Source organism: Strix uralensis, chromosome 6 (assembly GCF_047716275.1).
Source record: "Strix uralensis isolate ZFMK-TIS-50842 chromosome 6, bStrUra1, whole genome shotgun sequence".
Taxonomy (NCBI): Eukaryota; Metazoa; Chordata; class Aves; order Strigiformes; family Strigidae; genus Strix; species Strix uralensis.
This window is the reverse complement of record NC_133977.1, coordinates 35,687,231-35,707,209: the sequence shown is the minus strand read 5'-3', so window position 1 is coordinate 35,707,209 and position 19,979 is coordinate 35,687,231. Positions and strand designations below refer to the sequence as shown.

Sequence of the window (19,979 nt, the reverse complement as noted above, 5' to 3'; positions counted from 1 at the left end):
AGCAATTAAAATAATGTCATTCTTCCAAAAGAAAGAAACATAATTATCTTCAAGCTCATCTTCACTAGTTAGAATTGCGCTGTTCTAAAGTATTTGCATAATCTTGCTTTGACGCCAAGTAACTCATTATGTCAACAGCCTTGAAGAGAGAAAGATGATCCATACATACAACCACCAATATTCACTATTCTTTCTGCTGTCATTTTGTCCTCTCCGAAAATAAGAAGTCAAGCAAATAAAAGTAATTCACTGCAAAAAAAGCAACGAACTAGCCACCTCTTCGAAGACAGTGGTCTACAGTAAATGTCATATCTTTTTATAGTAGAGTTTATTAGTGCCAAAAACCTTTATTACGGCTTGAGTTGCATCCTGTTCTGGTTTTTCTATATACCCATGCTTATCATATTTTGTACTTGAAGTTTCTACTTAGCTATCAAGATAAAACAGCTCAATACCTGGACAGACTGCATTTTCAGTACACACTCTAGTATATATTGATCCATAGTCTATCATACTTCCATTTAAACTCAAATAAAGAACAGCTATAATCCACTACCAAGAGCTTCCTGGTTCTATAGAGAAAACAATCTCAGAGCCCCTTCATGGCACATAGGAAAATATGAATATATTCACATATGAAACGAGTGAAACAACACAATAACTACAAGTTAGTAACTACCATTATCAAGAAGTACTTAAGCCTATCCATTGTATGCAAATACACCTGTGGGCGGCTTTACTTGGAGCTGCTGCTGCACCTCATGCTTGCATTGCCCCAAGACCACTTAACACAAGTCCACTGAGACTGTGCTTCTGCAAAACAGTCCCTAAACGTTACCAGCAGCAGTTCTTTCTTCTCTGAACGACCACTGGGGCTCTGCTAACCCACAAACCCTTTTCACTTGCTATGTGGACACAACACACCCATCAGCAGTGCTGAGCCTTTTCTAAATCAGGTTGAAAACAGTAAAAACAACAAAAAAACACCAGACTGGATTCAACAAGGTGTGAGGTGAACGCTGCAACTGGGACAAGAGAAGCTGATGGTTGGGACTCTTGAGGTGCTGCTGCCCCTCTTCAGCAGCTTCACCCAGCTCCAGCGGCCCGAGGAACTGCCTGAGACTCCGGTCTGACTGTGCCCACACAATCCAGATGGAAGAATTCTCATGGACTTCAGTGACATGCAGCTGTTTCAAGCATCTAAATCACCACACTGCCTATAACAAAGTTAAGGGGTATAAGCTTCCTGTCAGGAGAGAGGTGTTATAATACCTCTGTTCTACTCCATTCATTAAACATTTCAGTGGTGAGAAGTCTCTTACAAATGCGAAAAGAAGTAATACTTGTTAGTTGCTTGCTTAATTTGCACCTCGCATAATGGATTTCGCCATGCACAGTTATTATCCAAGAGGCTTTTCTGAAATAATTTCCAGGTTCTAGCAAAGAAAGTGAGAAGTCTCAGACCTTCATTCGATTCTGTTTGATGCCTTCTACAATCTGCTCCATCTGTCGTAAAAACTGCTCACGAGAACCAGAAGATGCCATTGCTCTGGAAAGAAAAAAAAAGATAACAATTGTCAGGGATGTGGGACAACACGTCTCATCTACAGTTGTCTTGCGTATTTACCCATGTCCAAGAATTCACATTGCTTAGTGTTCTTTGTAAAAATTAATCCTTTTAATCACTGATTTAAGGTAACAGTGAAGCTCTTCAGCTGGTATAAACTATCAAAGAGAGCTGGGAACAGAGACTATGGAGCTCATCACAAGTGTTCTCCCTGTCAGTTCAAGTCTGTTCCTTTCTCTCATGTGTTGTACAGAAATAAATTGCTATCAACTAACCAAAAGCACAAATTTTTAAAAAAAGCAACTGTTGTGAATATTAAGAAGGCAAGTAGAGGATTAGATCAGGAAACGTTCTAAGAAGTAATTTTACACCTTAATATGGAACGCCCAGAAGTAACTTTAGACTTGTAACATATCTTAAACAGATTAAGAAAAATAAACCAAAGAAAATAGAATCCCCCCCCCTGCAACCAACAAAACAAACAATTCCAAACCCAGCTCAGTTACAGTATTGGTTTCTACTGACTGGACAGAATCAAAAGGATCTCATCACTGAGCAAAACAGATCTACAATCCCTGCTGCAAAACATCTGAAATAATACTTAATTCCTGGGTTTTGTTGTAAGTAAAAGTTTTGGATATCACAATAGGAAAAAAAACAAAAAACATAAAGAAAATTTTAAAATTTCTGACCCAACACAGAAGGACACAAGTGTACAGAAGCAAGTAAAGAGATAATTACTTTGAAAAAAAAAAAGGCAACTTAGAGTTTCACAACAGAATTATAAAAAGATATAATAAAAAGAATTGTTTAAAACTATTAAATGGCCTTCTCCTCCCCCATGACTCTCTTGAACTGTACTGCTGTGACAAAAATTCACACTGGACTTTTTTTTCCAAAGTCAAAAAAACAGAGAAAAATAAATGCCAGCTGCATCACAGACTGATATTTGACCTCAAACTTCCAAGGGAACCATGATTTTACCTAAAGACTTCATACTACATCAAAACCTTTAAATATAGAGTTAGTTTATACTCTATATGTATGACATGTCTGAAATATGTCCAAGTCTAATGTTTTGTACATAATGTAATAACCACAACTTCACAAAATAGAGAAAGATATTTAAATTAATGCCAGGAAAATTGTGACTGAATGTTTTCTTTCCACAACTACAACTGAAGAGCCAGATATTAAAAACATATGTTGACTATAAAAGTTAGGTAATTCCAAGTCTGTCATTCCCCAAACATTGGCTTAATTAATAAACTATTTTATAAAACAGTTTATGTTTATAAAAATTTCTAACAAATTCTTAGTCTCTATAATTTATGCCTACTGTACTACTCATTGCAGCTATAAAGAGAAAAAGTACCATTACTTACTGATGAAAGTTGTCATGAATAGAATTCAGTAAGTTAACCTGTGAATTAGAAAAAGAAGAAAAAAAGAAAAATATACATTTGTCCTTTCTGGTATGAGTTTTCATGGACAATAAAGTGAAATTTAGTTTAAAAAATTGACTCTATAGATATTGCCCTACCAAGCAGCCAGTTGTGTGAAAAATCACCATGAACTTTCTTTCAGAAGAGAAACCACAATCCTTTTGTATTAGTGAAATCTATCCCAGTGGAGAAGCCACAGAAAGCAGAAGCAAGTCTTGGACCACAATTGAGATTTTTAATTTTACTAACACCCAGTTAATGTGATGACTTTCCAAACTAAAGTGATGAGATAAAATGGTTAAAACATGTGTTGAAACTTGACATACAAGAAACTTACAGGTACTCATTGAGTGTTCAACAGTGACAGTGCACAAGCACATGTTGTGGCTATGTTAGCTTTGTGTAATTAGTCTTACTTGTAGTGATAAAGCAGAACCGTTCCACTTAGGCATATCCCTGACTATACTTACAAGGATAGCAAATGAAGAAATATCTTTAAAAAAACACCCCAAACACAAACAAAACCCCCAAGCAATTAACTCCCCACTACCCAAACAGAAGAGACCCAGATTATATTAACAGTACTGAAGATGCTAGCTTTGAAGCTATTAGCACCATAGCTCTGTCAAGAAGCTGCAACTTAACTCATCAGCCTAAGCAAAGCATTGCATCAGGGGGAAAAAAAAAAAGAAAAACCAAACCCAGACAAACAGGAAAAAACCCACTATGGCTTCTGAGACTTGAACCAGTATCTCCACACAATACTGTAAAGATTCACCAAGCAGTGCAAGAACAGCAGGTGAATTTCTGCACTGCTTTCATTGTGCAGAGGAGTTTTACAGGTTTCCAAATGGCCATGCATCATTACTCACTTTGCTTACATGTATTTTACAGGCTGTTAAAAGATGAACTTCTAAAAAGTCCAGAATGGCATTTCACGTGCATGGCTTCTCTTATAAGATACTAACATTGCACGGAATCAAGACAGAAATAGAAATTTGTAACAGCATCACAGGAATATTTTGTTGCTCTCAGTATAAACTCCTCCAACTAATTAAATTATATATTGAGTATTTTCTATGTAACCACCCTTGATTTTTTTATTTTTTTTTTTTTTTTTGCTTTCTACATATTGCTGAGAGCACTAAAATTCACCAAGTAGCAATTAATGTGATTCTCTCCTGGCTTTGAATGCTTCGTGCAAGTCTCCTGTGGTTAAATCTTCCAAGCAGTTTCTCCTTTTGATGAATATTTGAAAGTGTTCTGTACTAAACAAACCTAAACGTTGCAGACAGAATCACTTCCCCACTGCTATGGAAAGCTAAACTGATCTCTCTCAAATCTAGTATTTTCTGTCTGAGACAGCGATGAGCACATGCATGGCAGAATCTGCAGTTGTTCCTGACCCTACTTTGAAAAATTCAAACAAATTCCAAACAGACTCCAAAGCAGCTGCTTAAGAATTCCTGTTACTCAGAGGAAAGAAATTATTGCCAAGTCCACATCCCTGCCTCAAGATATTTCCAATAAGCCTGTGTTTAAGATTGCAATTACAGTTTATACTGCAAAACATTCAAGTCATGAAAAGTAACACTGCACAACTATTGCATAGTAAGAGTGCTGACATGTTACATTACAAATAGTACAATCAGTGTATAAACCCCCAAAGTCAAAGACTTTATGAAAAAAATTAGTTTAAAAGCATTTTTAAAAAGAATCTTTCACAAAATATGGTTAAAATATGAACCATATTCACAGAGACCTTTCATGTCAGAACTATAACCTTTATAGCCAAAATTTTACTGTATAACAATTCCTGCTATTGTTATTTTAAAGCAATTATACTCAGTGTATTTTATGAAAGGGTTGGTTTTGGGAGGAGAAAATAAAAGAAAAAAAGAAGGAGGATAAGAAAAAGCACAAGCACATTCCAGAAATCTTTGTGAGGCACAGATGCCAAAGGCATCTTTAGTACATTACTAGACAATATTTACTTGCTGAAACCTTAGTTCTAGTATTAAAAGCAACACAAGGAAACCTCAACTATATTACACATTTAACAAAGTTAAGACTGCACCAGAAGACATTCAGACCTCTCTCTTGTGATTGACATCAAGCTAAAAGAAACTCTTGATCAATTTATTTGTCTTTTGAAATTATATCCATGTAAGTGAAGTTTAGAACTGAAAGAGAAAAAACCTCAAATCAAAAACCAACCAAAAGCCCCCCAAGAGGCATTGAATTATACTGGCAAGAGAGCTACCAATTTGAACAACTATGAGATACATCTGTTCTGTATTCTGCCAGCTGTTTTTTATGTGCCCATTTCAAAAACAATCTCTGTATGCTTTTTGAATTTGCAGGCTTGCCCTCAAAATAATAATAATAAAAAAAATCTGTATTAAATTCTAACCTAGGGGAAAAGTTAAAGTAGAATGAATTCTATAGCTGCTAATTAACATAGTATTTTAGACCTGGTATATTGTTATCTGCAATCTGCTGTATTATACATTATGAATACATTTCACCATTTGGAATAAGAAAACAAAACCAATGAAAGACCACAGAAGAACAAAGGATGTGATAATGTTCTTACAGACTTAGATAAGGCATTTGCCAGGACCCCTGAGAGCCACTACACCAGCCACTCTTGTCCAGGGATGCAAGTTTTACAGTGAGGGCTCCTGAACAGTCAGCACGTAACTGACATTACATGGTACCATCATTGTTGGTTTGTAAGAAGTTGATGTTTGAAAAACTTTCAAGGAAAATTCTTAATGGTATTTTCAGGAGAGGAAAAGGTAAGTTACACCACTAATTACAAGATAATTTATTTGAGGATCTTAGTGATCATCAGGTAGAATAATTTTTAGCAACAGAATTGTCTCATGCTAAACTGAAACCTCCCCCAGAAATTAGGTCCTTCCAGAGCACATGAGAATAATCACCACAGGTTAAACTTTATTAAGATCCTGCTTTGTACTGATCACTGACCTACTCAAAATATAGATACACATTGAGCCATAAGGCTCAACTCAGTGCAGAACTTGAGATGTTTTTACATATATTATTTACATGTGTTGTTAAACCACCTAGTCACAGAAGTTACTTTTAAATTTATTGTGATGTAGTTTGGATTCTGACAACATTCACAGAGTGGCTGATACTTTTCTGCAAAAGAAAAGGGTTAGATCTACCCTGACACTGCAGTCACACCTTAAAATACTTCTATCAGGGTAAACTGAGGAAAGTTAAAGTTTATAATGGTAGTGTGAAAACACTATTCTGGGTTGTGGGGGTTTTTTTCCCATCATCCTGGTCTCCAGAAAATCTGTCAGAAGCCCAGTCTTGTATGTTTGCCAAAGGAAAAAGATATCTCTTAAGTATCTCTTAAGTTCTGCCCAGAAGTAGAACATCTGTGAGCTTTCCAGCAGGCTCACATGGAGAACTTTTTAATGTTATCAAAACAAAAGCAAGTAAACTGTACTCAGTTACTGTAGAACTAAGCAGCAAAATCAGGAAAGGATGAAGTCAGTTTTTTCTCCACAGTTAATGTGCTCTTGTACGTGCCTAACATTCTATCCTGACGGGCTGCTGTTTGCCAAAGTTCCCCCTGCTCCACTCCCCACGCCCCAACTACTACCTCTCCTCACAGTTTTACCACAGGCACAGTACACGCAGCATAGGTTAATTGTTAAAGAATATTTCTGTATTTAAACCTATTCCTTCAGCAAGCAACTGTCAGGATCACACACCCTCTGAAGAAGCTACACAATGACTTATCTGAATTGAAAACCTGAAAACTATCTAGCACATGTATTAGAATCAGCTGCTTAAGGGAAGGAAATGGTTGCTCATGATCTTCAAAAACAGGAGATAAAATGTCTTTACAGTCAGAAATTTGACTACTGCTTCTCTCACAAACTAAACAAATATATCCAAGTAATGCAGAACTAAGCAGTTCTTATTAGAATAAACAGAGAAGCCTGAAGTACCAAAACATGATATATTTTAAAAGTAATGTCATAATTTTTATCAAGTCTTGACTACTCTTATTTCTCTACCTTTACTGAAGTCACATGCTTGTTATTACAAAAAAGAAAATGGAAATCACTTGATTAAGTCATCCCCAAGAAGGAAGTGAACTATATATAGTAAGGAGAAAGGCGAGGGGAAAAAAACAAGTTGCTTTCATGAAAACTACTCTTCTGATCCTGATCCAGTAAAATCACCAGGCTCAGACCCTGAGAACTAATGCTGATGCTGCTGAAATCAGCTGGAATTTGCTCTTCAAAGTTACTGACTTAAGCATTGGTTCATAATAAAAGATAATGACCCAGAAGAGAAAAAGAGGGTAATTTGGTCTTGTGATACCAAGACAGAGATATTTGCTAATCAAATGTTATTCATGTTTTGTGAACACAGTGAGTAGTTTAAACATGCTGTACTAACAGCACTTCTTTTACAACACAGACCATTACCCCCCTCAACATCAGAAATATTCTTATGAATCAGCTGTTTCATTTTTACGTACAAAGACTGTTAACTCTGCTGACATGACTGAATATGGAAGGCCACGTAAAAACTCTTTATCTCCTTGTCCACAGAATGAATATTTAGAAAACAGTAATAACATTTTCTTACCTCCTTTTCCAAATATACTTTCTTATCATCCAGTGTATTATAAAGAGTAAAGAACTGCTTCGTTTCTTTGTGAGTTGCTGAGACTGCAAACAAAAAAAGGGTAGAATAATAAAAGAGCATGAGGTGAAATAGAATCTGTAAAAATACTCCATAGGCTTTATATAATATACTTTCCACTATCAATAACGGAACACACTCTTCAATACATTCTGGAAGAATATTCCCTCTGCATGTAAACCTCCAGCAGGGTTTGCAGCTATCAGATTTTATGAGAACAACACAGCTCAGTGTTTAAATTAAGCCTCAACTGCTGACAGTCCTCTATGTGAACATATGTTGGCACTACCAGCTGTGCTTCCTCACCACTGTCTGTTCATCCTTCCTTCACCAGCTTTACCCTCACACCATGCAGCCTGCTGTGCTGCTAACAGTTGCCCTCGCATAGCATGCCCACGGCGGCGGAGAGGCACAGGCTCAGCAGAGACAGATAGGAAACATCATCTGATAGTACTCTGTGGGAAAACAGTGCGTTGTACTATATATTTCAAGCTACCCATGTGCAAGATGCCCAAGAAAGCTTTTACTGTTTTAAAGCCTTTTTTGCAATTTATTCATGCTGATAGAATTAAATAATACTTTCTTTTCAAATAATACTTTCTAGTTTAGGTGATTATAGCAGATGTTGGTCACAGCTCGGTGGGGAAGGCAAAGCTCAGACATGCATTCCCTTTGGGCCTAGAAGATGATGACTGATACTCAAATCTGCTAAGTGTTAACCTATTCTTTAGCCCTTCAATGCCTAACGAAACCTAAGATATTTGTGATTCCCAAGGGAAGAGTTCAACAGAGAAGGACAGCTGGCAAAAATTATTATGGTTAATATATTAAGCACTGTCTAGAACCCTGAACCTGGAAAAAATGTACAGGTTAAAAAAGATAAGCCTGAGTGAAATCATGCTCATTACATGAAACTTACATTAAGCTTAACAAGTTGCCATCTTTAAATAAAACCTTTACTGAACTGATAAGCTGGACTAAGCTTTTGAATGGAACCATCTACAGTCAGCATGACCTCCCTCCCACATAACGTCACCACTGAACATGCAAATTTTAAAGAAATTCCAACTTTAGATTTGTACAATTCTGTTCTCCAGCTGAAGCCCAACAGCAACCTACAGCTCAAAGTTGAATGTTCTTGTGCCAGAAAACCAGCAGTGGCTATTCCTGCAGTAGTGAGATGTTTGGGACCAAGGAGCCTTCTCATTGCCACAGTATGACTGTGACACATGTTCTGCACATGCTGCAGTCTCGAGAAACATACTGAGTACTCGGAGCCTGAAAGCACTGAGGAATTCAGGAAAGCCTGGGATAGGTTGACAAATTAGTAGGGCTGTTCAGCATGTTTCACAAAGATTTTCCAGATGCTGAAATCAGGCTGCTTCTTGAAAAACTGCACGAACACAAGGATCATCAACAGGTTTACTTCAGGTGTGCTCTCTCAATTAGTTTGGTTTTTGCAGGACTGCTGCCAAACAGAAGAGGCCTTTCCCAAACCATAGCCTTTGTGCAGCTCTTCCCTTTCTTGCAACAGCTCTGGTCATCACAGATCTTTTATGAATCAATTCCACATACCAACTCAGAAGAAAACTTTTCAGGATTTCTACTGGGTTAGAAGGTTGTACCAGCTTATGAAGACTTACGGGCCCACACAAGAGCCTGTGTAAGGTAAGACAAATAAAGAAGAGGAAGAAGGAGCCAACTGATTCACTGATTCTCTTGAAATCACAGCTTAATGTTTTCAAGGGAAGAGATTCAGTTAGGCCAAAAACAAAGCACAGAATACTGGAATTTAAAAGCATTCTAGTACAGAATCACTGAGGTTGGAAGGCATCACTGGAGTTTATCTTGTCCAACACCCTTTGGATCAAAGTTCAAAAAAACAGGTTTTGGCAATTTTGAAGATCACCTGAATTTGGCTAAATGAAAAGTCTCTAAAAAATACCACAATTCACAGAAAGACTTGCTAGAGATTTTCAGCTCATTTTTCCAAAAGCTTAGCCTGTACCACGTAGGTTCCTGGCCACAACTGAGCTGCATGTTATCCTAAGTTACCACACATATTTTCTACTATAGAAAACAAAGTCCCATAATATTCAAAGCATCTTAAATCTAAACCCAAAGCTGCACAAGTCTCTTTGACCTTAACCTTTCTCTACTTCATATATAAATGAAGACCCATCTTCTGAGCAGGTAGATGCTCTGACCACAGACTATTTATCTGAATTCACTTAGACATGACAGAGAAAACAATCTGCAGAAAACCTGATGCAAGACAACAACGTTGTCTTTATAGCTGGACTTGATTAAATAAGCCGCATGGCACATAAGCAGCAAAGCAGAGGGAAGGAAGCACTGGATTTGCACGCACTAAAGAAGTACATCTATTCCGTGCACCGAGATAGATATCACACATGGAAGGCAGCTCTACATCACTAGAGATGCCTCATCAGGGCAACGGATTTGAATCAAAGTTAGATAACAATTTTAGAACTGCTCAACCTTCAAGAGCTTGGTTCACAAACATTCAGTAAGTGCAGAATATCTTTAAAACATTAACTAGTTCTTCTTGGTAGAAACTTATTTTAGCTTATGCTAATACACAAACTACATTAAATATACACCACTAAGTATACTGGTCCGTTACCAGTTTAATGGAACAACTTTAACATTTTATTCAGCTTGCATGTTCCATACCATCCAAGCACAGCAAACACATACCTACCTGAAGAGTCAACACAGCACATTTCCCCATTTTATAACTTCTTATAAAAAAAAAGTTGAAGACAATTTGTATTCTGATCCTACCAAGATATTGCAGGATATTTATAAATCAAAAATAAAAGAAAACAATCCCTTCAAGAAATTGCCTTTACTTTGTAGTTCTTGACATAGTTTGGTTCAGAACCAGGTATCTCACATCAATGAAAACAATGAAAGCAATCTTATGATAAGAACAATTAATTAAACATGACTCAAATTTACAGCAACCTCATTTGTAAATGGTGAATTAAGGACTTTCTGAACACACTGGTCATTAAATGACTGATTCTGTTGCAGACAAAATTTACTCCAGAGATCTTGTGTATCAAGTTTCACCCTCAGAAAGATTCTTATAGCCAGCTTATAAAACCTTGAAAATAGGGTGTATAACATGAATACCAAAAGACCCTTAAAATACCACAAAATTAGCAAGTGCTGTTGTTACACGCCATATGCTTAAAATGCGATTGCCCTTCTTTCAGGGCTTTAGCCTTCAGCAGGATGTTCCTGCTTGATATACATACCCTGACTGTAAAGTTCAATAAATCTCTTCTGATATTGTGTTAGCTCAGCTCGGCTGGGTACTTCATCAATCTTGCGTTGTAAAATGGCTATTTCTCTGTTTCTTCGTGCCTGAATAGAAAGTTAGGAGGGGAGAAAACAAAGCCTCTTCTTGTTCTCTTCTTAAAATGGATGAAGCCCCCCCCAGTAATATTTTGTTACTAAATAATTAATTTAAAAAGAAAAGCGTTAGCTGAGGCTCAACTTTTTTTTGTAATTGATTTGTGACAGAAAATCTTTTTAAAATTAGAAGAACAAAAAGAAGTATTAGAAGTTACAAGATAAGAAAACGTCAATAATTTTGTACAAGTAAATTTTCAAAGAGTTACTCACCAATAATAGCCGTATCTTTTGAAGCTTATCTTTCTCAGTTTTGTACTGCTGTTCTATAATCTTATTCGGCTCCTAGAATTTGAGAACCCAACACAATTGTGTATTACAGTAGCACACGAGAGCTGCAGAGCAAAAATGTGCAGACTGGGTTTGTTTTCTGCATTTGTCTATCTTCCATTTAATGGCTCCCACAATAACACCACCATCAGCTGTTATTTTTTTAACAATGATTCATAATCTGCATTAAAAAAACGACATCTTTTACTGTAAACAAGTGCATTTTGCTAGCTTTTAAGCCTTTGCTATTTTAGTTAAGATTTGTCAATAGTTCTTCCACTGCTTTACAACAGTCACACTTCATATGAAGATAGGTATCGGAAGATTGTCTGTACTACTTGTCTGAATGTTTATACTTTGATTCAGTGGCGGGGTTCAGGACAGAACATAAGCCCTCTGACACGTATTCTAGATTTCCTGGATTGTGGACTTTAAGATAATTTTTTCTTGTTTAAAAATTTAAAATTTAGGTTTACATTTTAATTTTTTCATGTTGTGTTCAGGACAGCAGCATCATGGAACCTGTAATCTACCTCATTTCAGAGGCATAAATGTATCAAATGTTTACCCACTGAAAATACAAGTCATTCAAGCTTTTCCTTTTCTGTTCATTCATTATTCATTGCCATCAGCCTGGATGCACTTGTGTTAAAGCCTAACTTCTGACAGCTGCTCATGACATGCAATGTACTGAGCCACTGAAAACTTGTGCTTTCATCCTTCAAATAAATCCACTTCTAAGAAAAAAATAACCAAAACAAACATGCTTTCTGAGGAAGTCTTGTTTTTGTCAGAGGTATGCACTGCTCTTAACACAACATCCAGAGATTCTTCTCTGATACTACAAAGAAAGAAGTGAAAGGCACAAAAGATTCTATGAGTTAGCCCCATAGATTCTGCAAGAATAATGAAGAATGCCCCAGCTATTTTCAGTCTACTGTATTCCTATGAACATTAGCCTGAACTGTGCCTTTAACAGTGGGGGAAGAACAGAATTTTTTCAGATATTGCAACAGATACTTTAATGCTTGCAAGAATGTCCCAAAAGTCAGAAGGACCTAAACCAACATCTTAAAACACAAATTGAAAATAAGAACTTAGATATTTGCTATTACCTGTTCCTCCCCATTTTCCACTGCCTCAGCTTTCAAATTCTCAATATTTTGTTGAAGTCTCTCCATTTCTTCCTTTAAAAAAAAAAAAAAAAAAAAAAAGAAAAATTATGTTGCTTTTAACTGAAACCTATCCTCTTAAGAGGGGAGAGCAGGAAGCTTGACAACATACAACTCCAACAAAATTGTGGGGCTGACCACACACTTTAAATTTAAATTTGCAAGATTAAACAGCATTGCCTGCTTAAGGGTAAGGCATCCATTATTACTCACTACAAAAAACTGTCTGCTTTTCTCAAACACAGGGACAGATTTATTTCTTATTTGCAAATATACTAGATCCAGCTAAGACAACTAATAAGTGACACAGAAAATGAAACTGAGGAAGCAAAGGAATAATACAATAGCAACAGCATGACACAGGACTGCAACATACAGCATTTGTAAAAACGAACAAACCTGAAGTTACTTGCAAGGTAGTTTCCATTACAATCCTTTAGAGCTTTCCAAAGGACTACGTATGGGAAAATGAGGTTCCTATGCTCAGTCTGTGCCTCAGGGCACTATTTCTTTTTACTTCTTTTCATTCTATTAAATCCCATCCACTATTGTTTAAATAGAAGAAAATGAAAACAATTCTCTCCGGTCGTATTTCTAGGCAGTCCATAAACACAGCAGTATACAGGACAGCAAAGCATAGCAATTAAGCAGTAAAACTGAAACATGCTCTGAAAACTGCAGTAGCTTCATCTCAGTCTTGTCTCTTTTGGTGGGTTGCTCCAAAGCTAGGGGCCTTCATGAAGCCCTCCTCTTTGGCCCCGTACCTCTCCTCAGGTGGCTGTTGGCTGCATTATCCGAGAAGAGACAATCCATTTCAGGTTGTGAATACCACAGGTGAGTATCTAGACCAGCCCAATCTCAAAGTTACGTTTTAGTGCTCCCTGTCAACCCACCCCAAGTTGCTCTCAGCAGAGTGGTAATGGGAACGAGAAGAGCACCAGTACTAGGCTGATCTGGCACTGTATGTCTAGGAACTGCCCTTGTATTAGAGAGTCCCAGGCACAACAGAACATGGAAGGCCACACTAATCCAGATGCCTTGGCAGCCTTCCTTACACCTCCCCTCCTCAGGGCAGGGGGCAAGTCCTTCTGGTTAATCCAGTTCCAACCTTCTTGGTCATCAGCCTTGTTGCAGCTATGATACACTGCAGAACTGGGCAACTGTCCAATAATTCTGTCGCAAATCAAGCTGGTGGCAACAGTCAATATAAACCTGGAAAAACCAGTAAATTGGGCAGGGGAGGGGAACAGATGACTGACAGGGACATACAACACAACAACAAATCAGGAAGAAGAATAATGCTTATTTACCAAGTTTTAAATGAATCCTTATAAAAGAAACTAGAACTTACCCTACAGTGTGCTTTGAACTCTTGCTCCTGGCTTTTTAGGTTTTCATTCATGGCCACCAATGCTCGCAGACTCTGTAATATGCTAAATTTGAAGATCCAGCAAACCACATTAGATTTTTAGTTTCTAATTTAAACAGATGGAGAACTAAAAGACATTAGAACAAGCTTAGTTCTAAATAAATTTCCAGTAAAATCTATGGAAATTAAAAACCAAATATCACCACCGATATACTAAGGTCAAAATAAAAATGTCGTGTTACACTCAGTATTTTGATGGTTTTGCTGTGTTCTCACCTCATTATTGTGGAATTTTTGAGAGAGACTCCTATTTAATGTATGTGAGATGAAGGCTTCAAATATGAAGAAAATAAATCAGGAAGGGCTCATCTACTTGTCAAATGTGTCTAGGGTTCTTCTGCTTTAAACACCTACAATTATTTTCAACTACAGATTGACACTTTTCATTTTGACTGAATACTATGGCAATATTTTTCTATCTTTGAAAAGCAAGCTGAAATATTATTTAATTTTAAAAATTTTAGTTATTTGTTTACACTGACAAAGCAAGAGACATTGAATGATTCATTTTAAACCTATCATTTTTCAGAATTTCTAAGGTCACAAAGGAAGAAACTTACCTAGAATCTGCTTGGGATTCTATTGTTTCTAAGGCTGCCAATTCCTTGTCCAGCTTTTCACTGTAACTCTTAACCTAAGGGTTGCAATTAATAAAAAACTGAAATACGCTTCTACATATAAATAGAGCCATGGTACTTAGCTTTCCCACCCCATGGGATCAGTGAGTTAAGTTGTCAAACATTTTCACCATTTAATACATCCCTCTACACACAGAACTTCTCAAAAATTATTCAGCTAGAAACACAGCTAGTACACAGAAAAACAAAGAAAGATTACCTCAGTTAACGTCTTTTTTGCTTCGGTACATTTTGCCTGCAGATCAGTACATTTAGCTTGCAACTATTATGAAAGAGAAAGAAAAGAGTTTGATTCTATATTCACACTAATTATACCTGTAATGGAGCATAGCAATATTTAAGCTGTTAGTAATAGTTGTCTATTAAACAATAGGCCAACCATCACAAACACTGTCTTTTCTTGTCATCTACTCTGAGAGCATTTCATTGCAAGAATTCTGATTGAATATTTAATTAATAACAGCAAACATTATCTACCTGACCTTCTAGACGTATTAGGTCCCAGAAGAAACAGCAGCTTTTACAGAACAGATGCCAACAGAATGGCAACTTATTGGATAGAATCTCTGCTAAATTGCTCAAAGTTATTTAGCTTGGTTATACTGACCTAGTTTCACACCAGGTTAAGAAGAGTCCCTTTTCATACTTCTCCAAAGAAGTTAGGATGATTCAAGACTTGCATAAAAGTGCCATGGCACCATACCATAGACATGTCCATACCAAATAAGCAAGCTGGTTTATGACTTTCTTTTGTGCAACTATGGAAAATCTAATAAGGCAGTTAGCAAAACACCACTGGGCATTTCACTTGTCAAATAATTTACAGAGGCTAATTTCAGAAGAACATCCTTCTTTAAAATCCTTATGATTTAAGATAACATTGCAAATAGTAACAACAAAAATGGGCCATGGGTTACAAAAGTGGAGCAGTAGTGTTGCAAACAAAGATAGGCACATTTGGCTTCCTGTTCCACTTCTTTTCATGCTAGTTTAGTTTGCTGTTCACAAAACGGAGCTGTGACTCAACACTCCACTCATCCCTTTCCACATCTGAAGTTATAAAAATAAAGCTTTTTCATTGTTTTTCACGTTTTTCACCAATAATTCACCAACAGACTGAATTCTAACTAGCTGAAAAAAAAAAAAAAAAAATTTAAACCTGCAGTTCACATCTCATGAAAACTGACATAAAGATTCAAGAACTATGTGATGAGAACTCTTGCTGAAACTTACTGCAGTATTGAAGCCAGAACTTCACAAACATTTTTTTAAAAGGGGGGTCTTGACTGTCACTGATTTCAAAAGCTGTCTTTGGCAAGTGGTAAAAAAAATTCAGCCAGGAATTTTTTACTTTAGTAAAGTGATAAAAGGATTATATTTGGCTTACAGCTGTCAGTACTTTTTTCCCCATATAAAAACACAGCACTGAGACTGTTATGTACTGGAAATAAGCAAAACAGAATTAAAGGGCCCTCAAATCTTAAAATCACAAATAGCACAATAACAGATTTAGAAAATACTCTAAGTCTTCCTGTGGATTATGAAGTTTGTTTGGCAGTTAAAAGTAGATCTGTAATGAAGTATGGCCTCTACCAATTTTGTGTTGTTTACAACCACGTTTCTTCCCCATCCCAAACTGCTTTCTTCGTCTCAGCAGTATGTGGAAAGTAAGCAAATCCATTCATTCATATGCCAGGGAAACTGGTAAAGGAAATTACTTGCACCGGGCATGAAAATGTAATCCACTCAACACATATCAAGTTATTCTTCAAGGTATATTCTGCATTGCTAATTCAGTAGCCGCACTATGCTACAATTCTCTAGAATGTAAGAGCCATCTGCTACAGAAAAAATGCTTTTGAACATTTCAATCATTGAGACTGCATACAGACATCGGCAGAGCCTTTCTGCTTTCCAGATCATAACGGCACAACACAGAATAGCTGCAAAAGCCACCCACAACTGCTAAGCTCATTTACCAGCCTCTTACTGCTCAACTAGGCAAGAAAGATCAAGGAAACAGCATGGCTGGAGAACTGTGCTAGTGCACATTTTAATTTTTTGAAGTCTGAGCTATCTATTGCAGTTTCCTAATGTCACTTTTGCTACACAATCGTACCTAGGTTGACCTCCCCAAAATTAAGCTTGCGTCTACGGCCTCCAAGAACACAAACTGTTCTCACAACGCAGGGGCTGTGGTGCAGTGTTCTAGTACATGCATTCAAAACGAGCAAGCCTCCAGTATGTCTGTGTACTGCCTGCAGAAAAATTGTAGATGGATGTGAGCTGGTGGACACAACCTAAATCTGTTCAAAATCTGTAGAACTGTACTAGAACACTCTTAAACCTGGGCAAACGTGCCCCCTTTTATAACAGGGCAGTGCTAAACCATTGCCAGTCATGAAAACAAAACTTCTTATCTGGAACAGATTTGCAACCCACTAGCTCAGAGTGGATGCTGAGAGAGCCTGCATCGATCTCCATTCTACAACACGCACACAGCACTTCTTCTAAAGCACAAAAGCTGTAAGACAAATACATACAAAGGGAAATACAGAAGAGTTAAAGCGTGACAGAAACATACTGCAGTGACATAGACACTGAACATCTTTTCCCCCACTTCTGAACTTCCAAAAGATCTCATTCTGTAGTTTGTGTTTCTACTTCAGGAAAAAAACTGAAAACAACATGGGAGTTCACACAGGATTTAACTGTCTGTAAACCCATATTATGAGTATGAAAGCCTGACACTTCAGCCTGCATTTAAATGGTATGTATTGTCAATATTTTTTTACTAACAGTCATCATCTTGACAGGGCACCAAAGTTACTTTTGACATAAACAGACATGGAAAATTCGTATTACCAAAGTGTTAAAAGAATACAGACTTAAGTAAAAAAAAAAAAATCTAATTTCAATATATCGTAATTATGGTATATCATACTTTATAATATTTCACTCTAGAATGGAGAGGAATTATAACAGACATGGTTTACATTCAACATACAGTACAAATAATAATTGTAGCTGTACTGACTATGAAAAAATGCTATTTTTAACAGAGGGGGCATGCCAGAGGATAACACAAACAGAAATGCATCGGTTTAAGAAGAACGAAACTAGCTCAGCATGTTCCAAAGGACATGCATTCTAATACTCACCAGTTAAACCACTGTCATACTCTACTCTTTGAAAGTCTTTTTTTATGCAAAACAAATTAAGAAAAACCTGCACCGGTTCTTCATAAAGCTTTTTATTAAAGTTGGAAAAACAGAAGAGGGAAACAAAGAACAGGATAGGCAATTAGTCCTTCCAATTTTTGTGCATGAGTTTTATTTCTATAGCTTTATTTAAACTTAGTATTATTTGAACTTGAACCAAAAAATGGTTCACAGCATATGCTTTACTGAAAGGAGATTTAAGTTTTGAAGGGATAAATATCCTTTAAATAAAAGACTTCATTGCACTGTTAGAGATTATTTTATTCTAATTTTAAAAACAGATTTTAAAACAGTTAGGTCTAGTAAGTGGCTGAGCAGGAAGGTTTAAAATCTAGTGCTCCCATAGTTATACCACAGTAAGGCTTTCAAAGCTACCATTCTTTTATGTCTGTTGTTTGTAAGACTGAACACGTCACTGTCTCATAAAATGTGCCATACAGACACCTATCTTCTGGGGCCCTTGTACCCCCAACATTTAATAGGTAAAACCAGTTAAGATGTAAGGTGTTAAGAAGTTACTGACAATAGCAGAGCAAAACAAAAAAAAAAACAGATGAAGGCTGCTGGTGCAGTGCTGTACTTGACAGAGCATCAACCACAGAAGTCATCAGCAACAGTTTTTCCTCGAGTACTATTTGTTTTTTGACAAGCTCTTCCAATTACTGACTCTGATGCAGTATGTTTTCATCAGATTCTGCAAGCTAGAGATGGCATGGTGCCGATTACAGCAGTATGCATAATTAAAAGCAGCATTTCATTAATGGCATAGCTTTTCCACTTATACATTTCTGGGTTTAAATGGTAACAGGTTGAAATACAGGAATGGTGGTTCTTGCTCTTACTTATAGATATGAACAGAACATGAGTCACAAATTCAAGAGCCTTTCTCCCCTAAAACAAATGTGAAGATGTGAACCAAGCAGTGACTCTGTAAAAAAACCCCCAAACAAACAAAGAAGCAAAAAACCCATCTTAGTCGGTGAGACAAGCTGGCTCATATAAAGGACAGGAAGTGATAAGAAGTTATTTGTAGCATGTTTTAGAGCAACTTCCTAAATTGTTTCTTGAAACTGTGAGAACAGCCCATTCAACACTATAGCTAACAAGTCAAATGGAGATACTCTGTTTTTCTTCAAGAGAGGTATGCAAAAAAAAAGAAAAAGCATGTTTAGATTAGCTAGCTCCCTCCTCATGGACAGGGCTATACAATTTTTTAATATAAAACCAGCCACATTGTCTTAGTAATAAATGTGCAAGCAAGACATTCAGAGATGCTGAAATGAATGTTCAGCATGACAAATTGCTGGTACAGAAGATACCTTGCAAATCTTTCCTGGATGGCAAAAACTTCGTGATCGACCACATATATCAATGTTTTCTTCTTTATTATTACACTCACAATACTTACCTCTTCCAGGAGTTTGTTTTTTTGCAAAATCTGCTTATTCAGAGATGCCACCTTCCTTCTATGTTGTTGGGCAGCTCCAAGCCTTTCTGGTCGCTCCTCAGTGGAAAGCTCAGATTGCTAAAATAAACAATAACAGCAGCCTGTCGGACCTCATGCCATTACTTTTTGCTTCTTCAGTAGCTCAGAAAATGCCAAAGTGGGACACACGTGTGATATTCCTTATCAAGAACCATGTCCCACTATCCAACAGAAAGAATGCTTACTAATTTATCTTGCATCAAGATAAAGAAGCAGCTGAGCAACTGAATTATATACCAAAGTTAACACCTAAAAATAAAGTCAGCTGCCCTGGAAGAGATGGAAAATACTATAGTATACTAGAAAAAAAAATATTTTTTGTATCATCATTACAGTTAAACCTGGTAGAGTTCTTAAATGGAAAAAATACAAACATGCTAAAAAATACCTTAAGCAGTGGCATTTACTGAACTTGTTGAATCAGCAATGTTCCACACCCCAATAAGTAGATTCAGAACTTTCAAAAGCCTTGAATAGTTGTGTATTTAGATTCTGAAATATTGGGCTTGGATTCATCTTTATCCTGAACAACAATAACATACTCAGTGTGGTAGATACATTTACCACTCTAAACGTTTTTGTGTGTGTGTGCATGCGTACTGTGGA

At 36.8% G+C, this 19,979-nt stretch overlaps 1 protein-coding gene across 1 annotated transcript in view; it reads right to left on the bottom strand.

Annotated features, from left to right (window-relative positions):
* Nucleotides 1–19,979, bottom strand: part of CCDC93 (CCC complex scaffolding subunit CCDC93) — a 50,378-nt gene that overhangs the window by 4,813 nt on the left and 25,586 nt on the right. Inside the window, exons 12-21 of the mRNA XM_074873694.1 lie at nt 19,296–19,412; nt 14,866–14,928; nt 14,589–14,662; nt 13,951–14,032; nt 12,543–12,614; nt 11,371–11,442; nt 11,001–11,109; nt 7,657–7,739; nt 2,953–2,990; nt 1,465–1,549 (exon numbers count right to left, since the gene is read on the bottom strand). Coding sequence (XP_074729795.1) covers nt 1,465–1,549; nt 2,953–2,990; nt 7,657–7,739; nt 11,001–11,109; nt 11,371–11,442; nt 12,543–12,614; nt 13,951–14,032; nt 14,589–14,662; nt 14,866–14,928; nt 19,296–19,412 — 795 coding nt within the window. The remainder of the gene's footprint in view (nt 1–1,464; nt 1,550–2,952; nt 2,991–7,656; nt 7,740–11,000; nt 11,110–11,370; nt 11,443–12,542; nt 12,615–13,950; nt 14,033–14,588; nt 14,663–14,865; nt 14,929–19,295; nt 19,413–19,979) is intronic.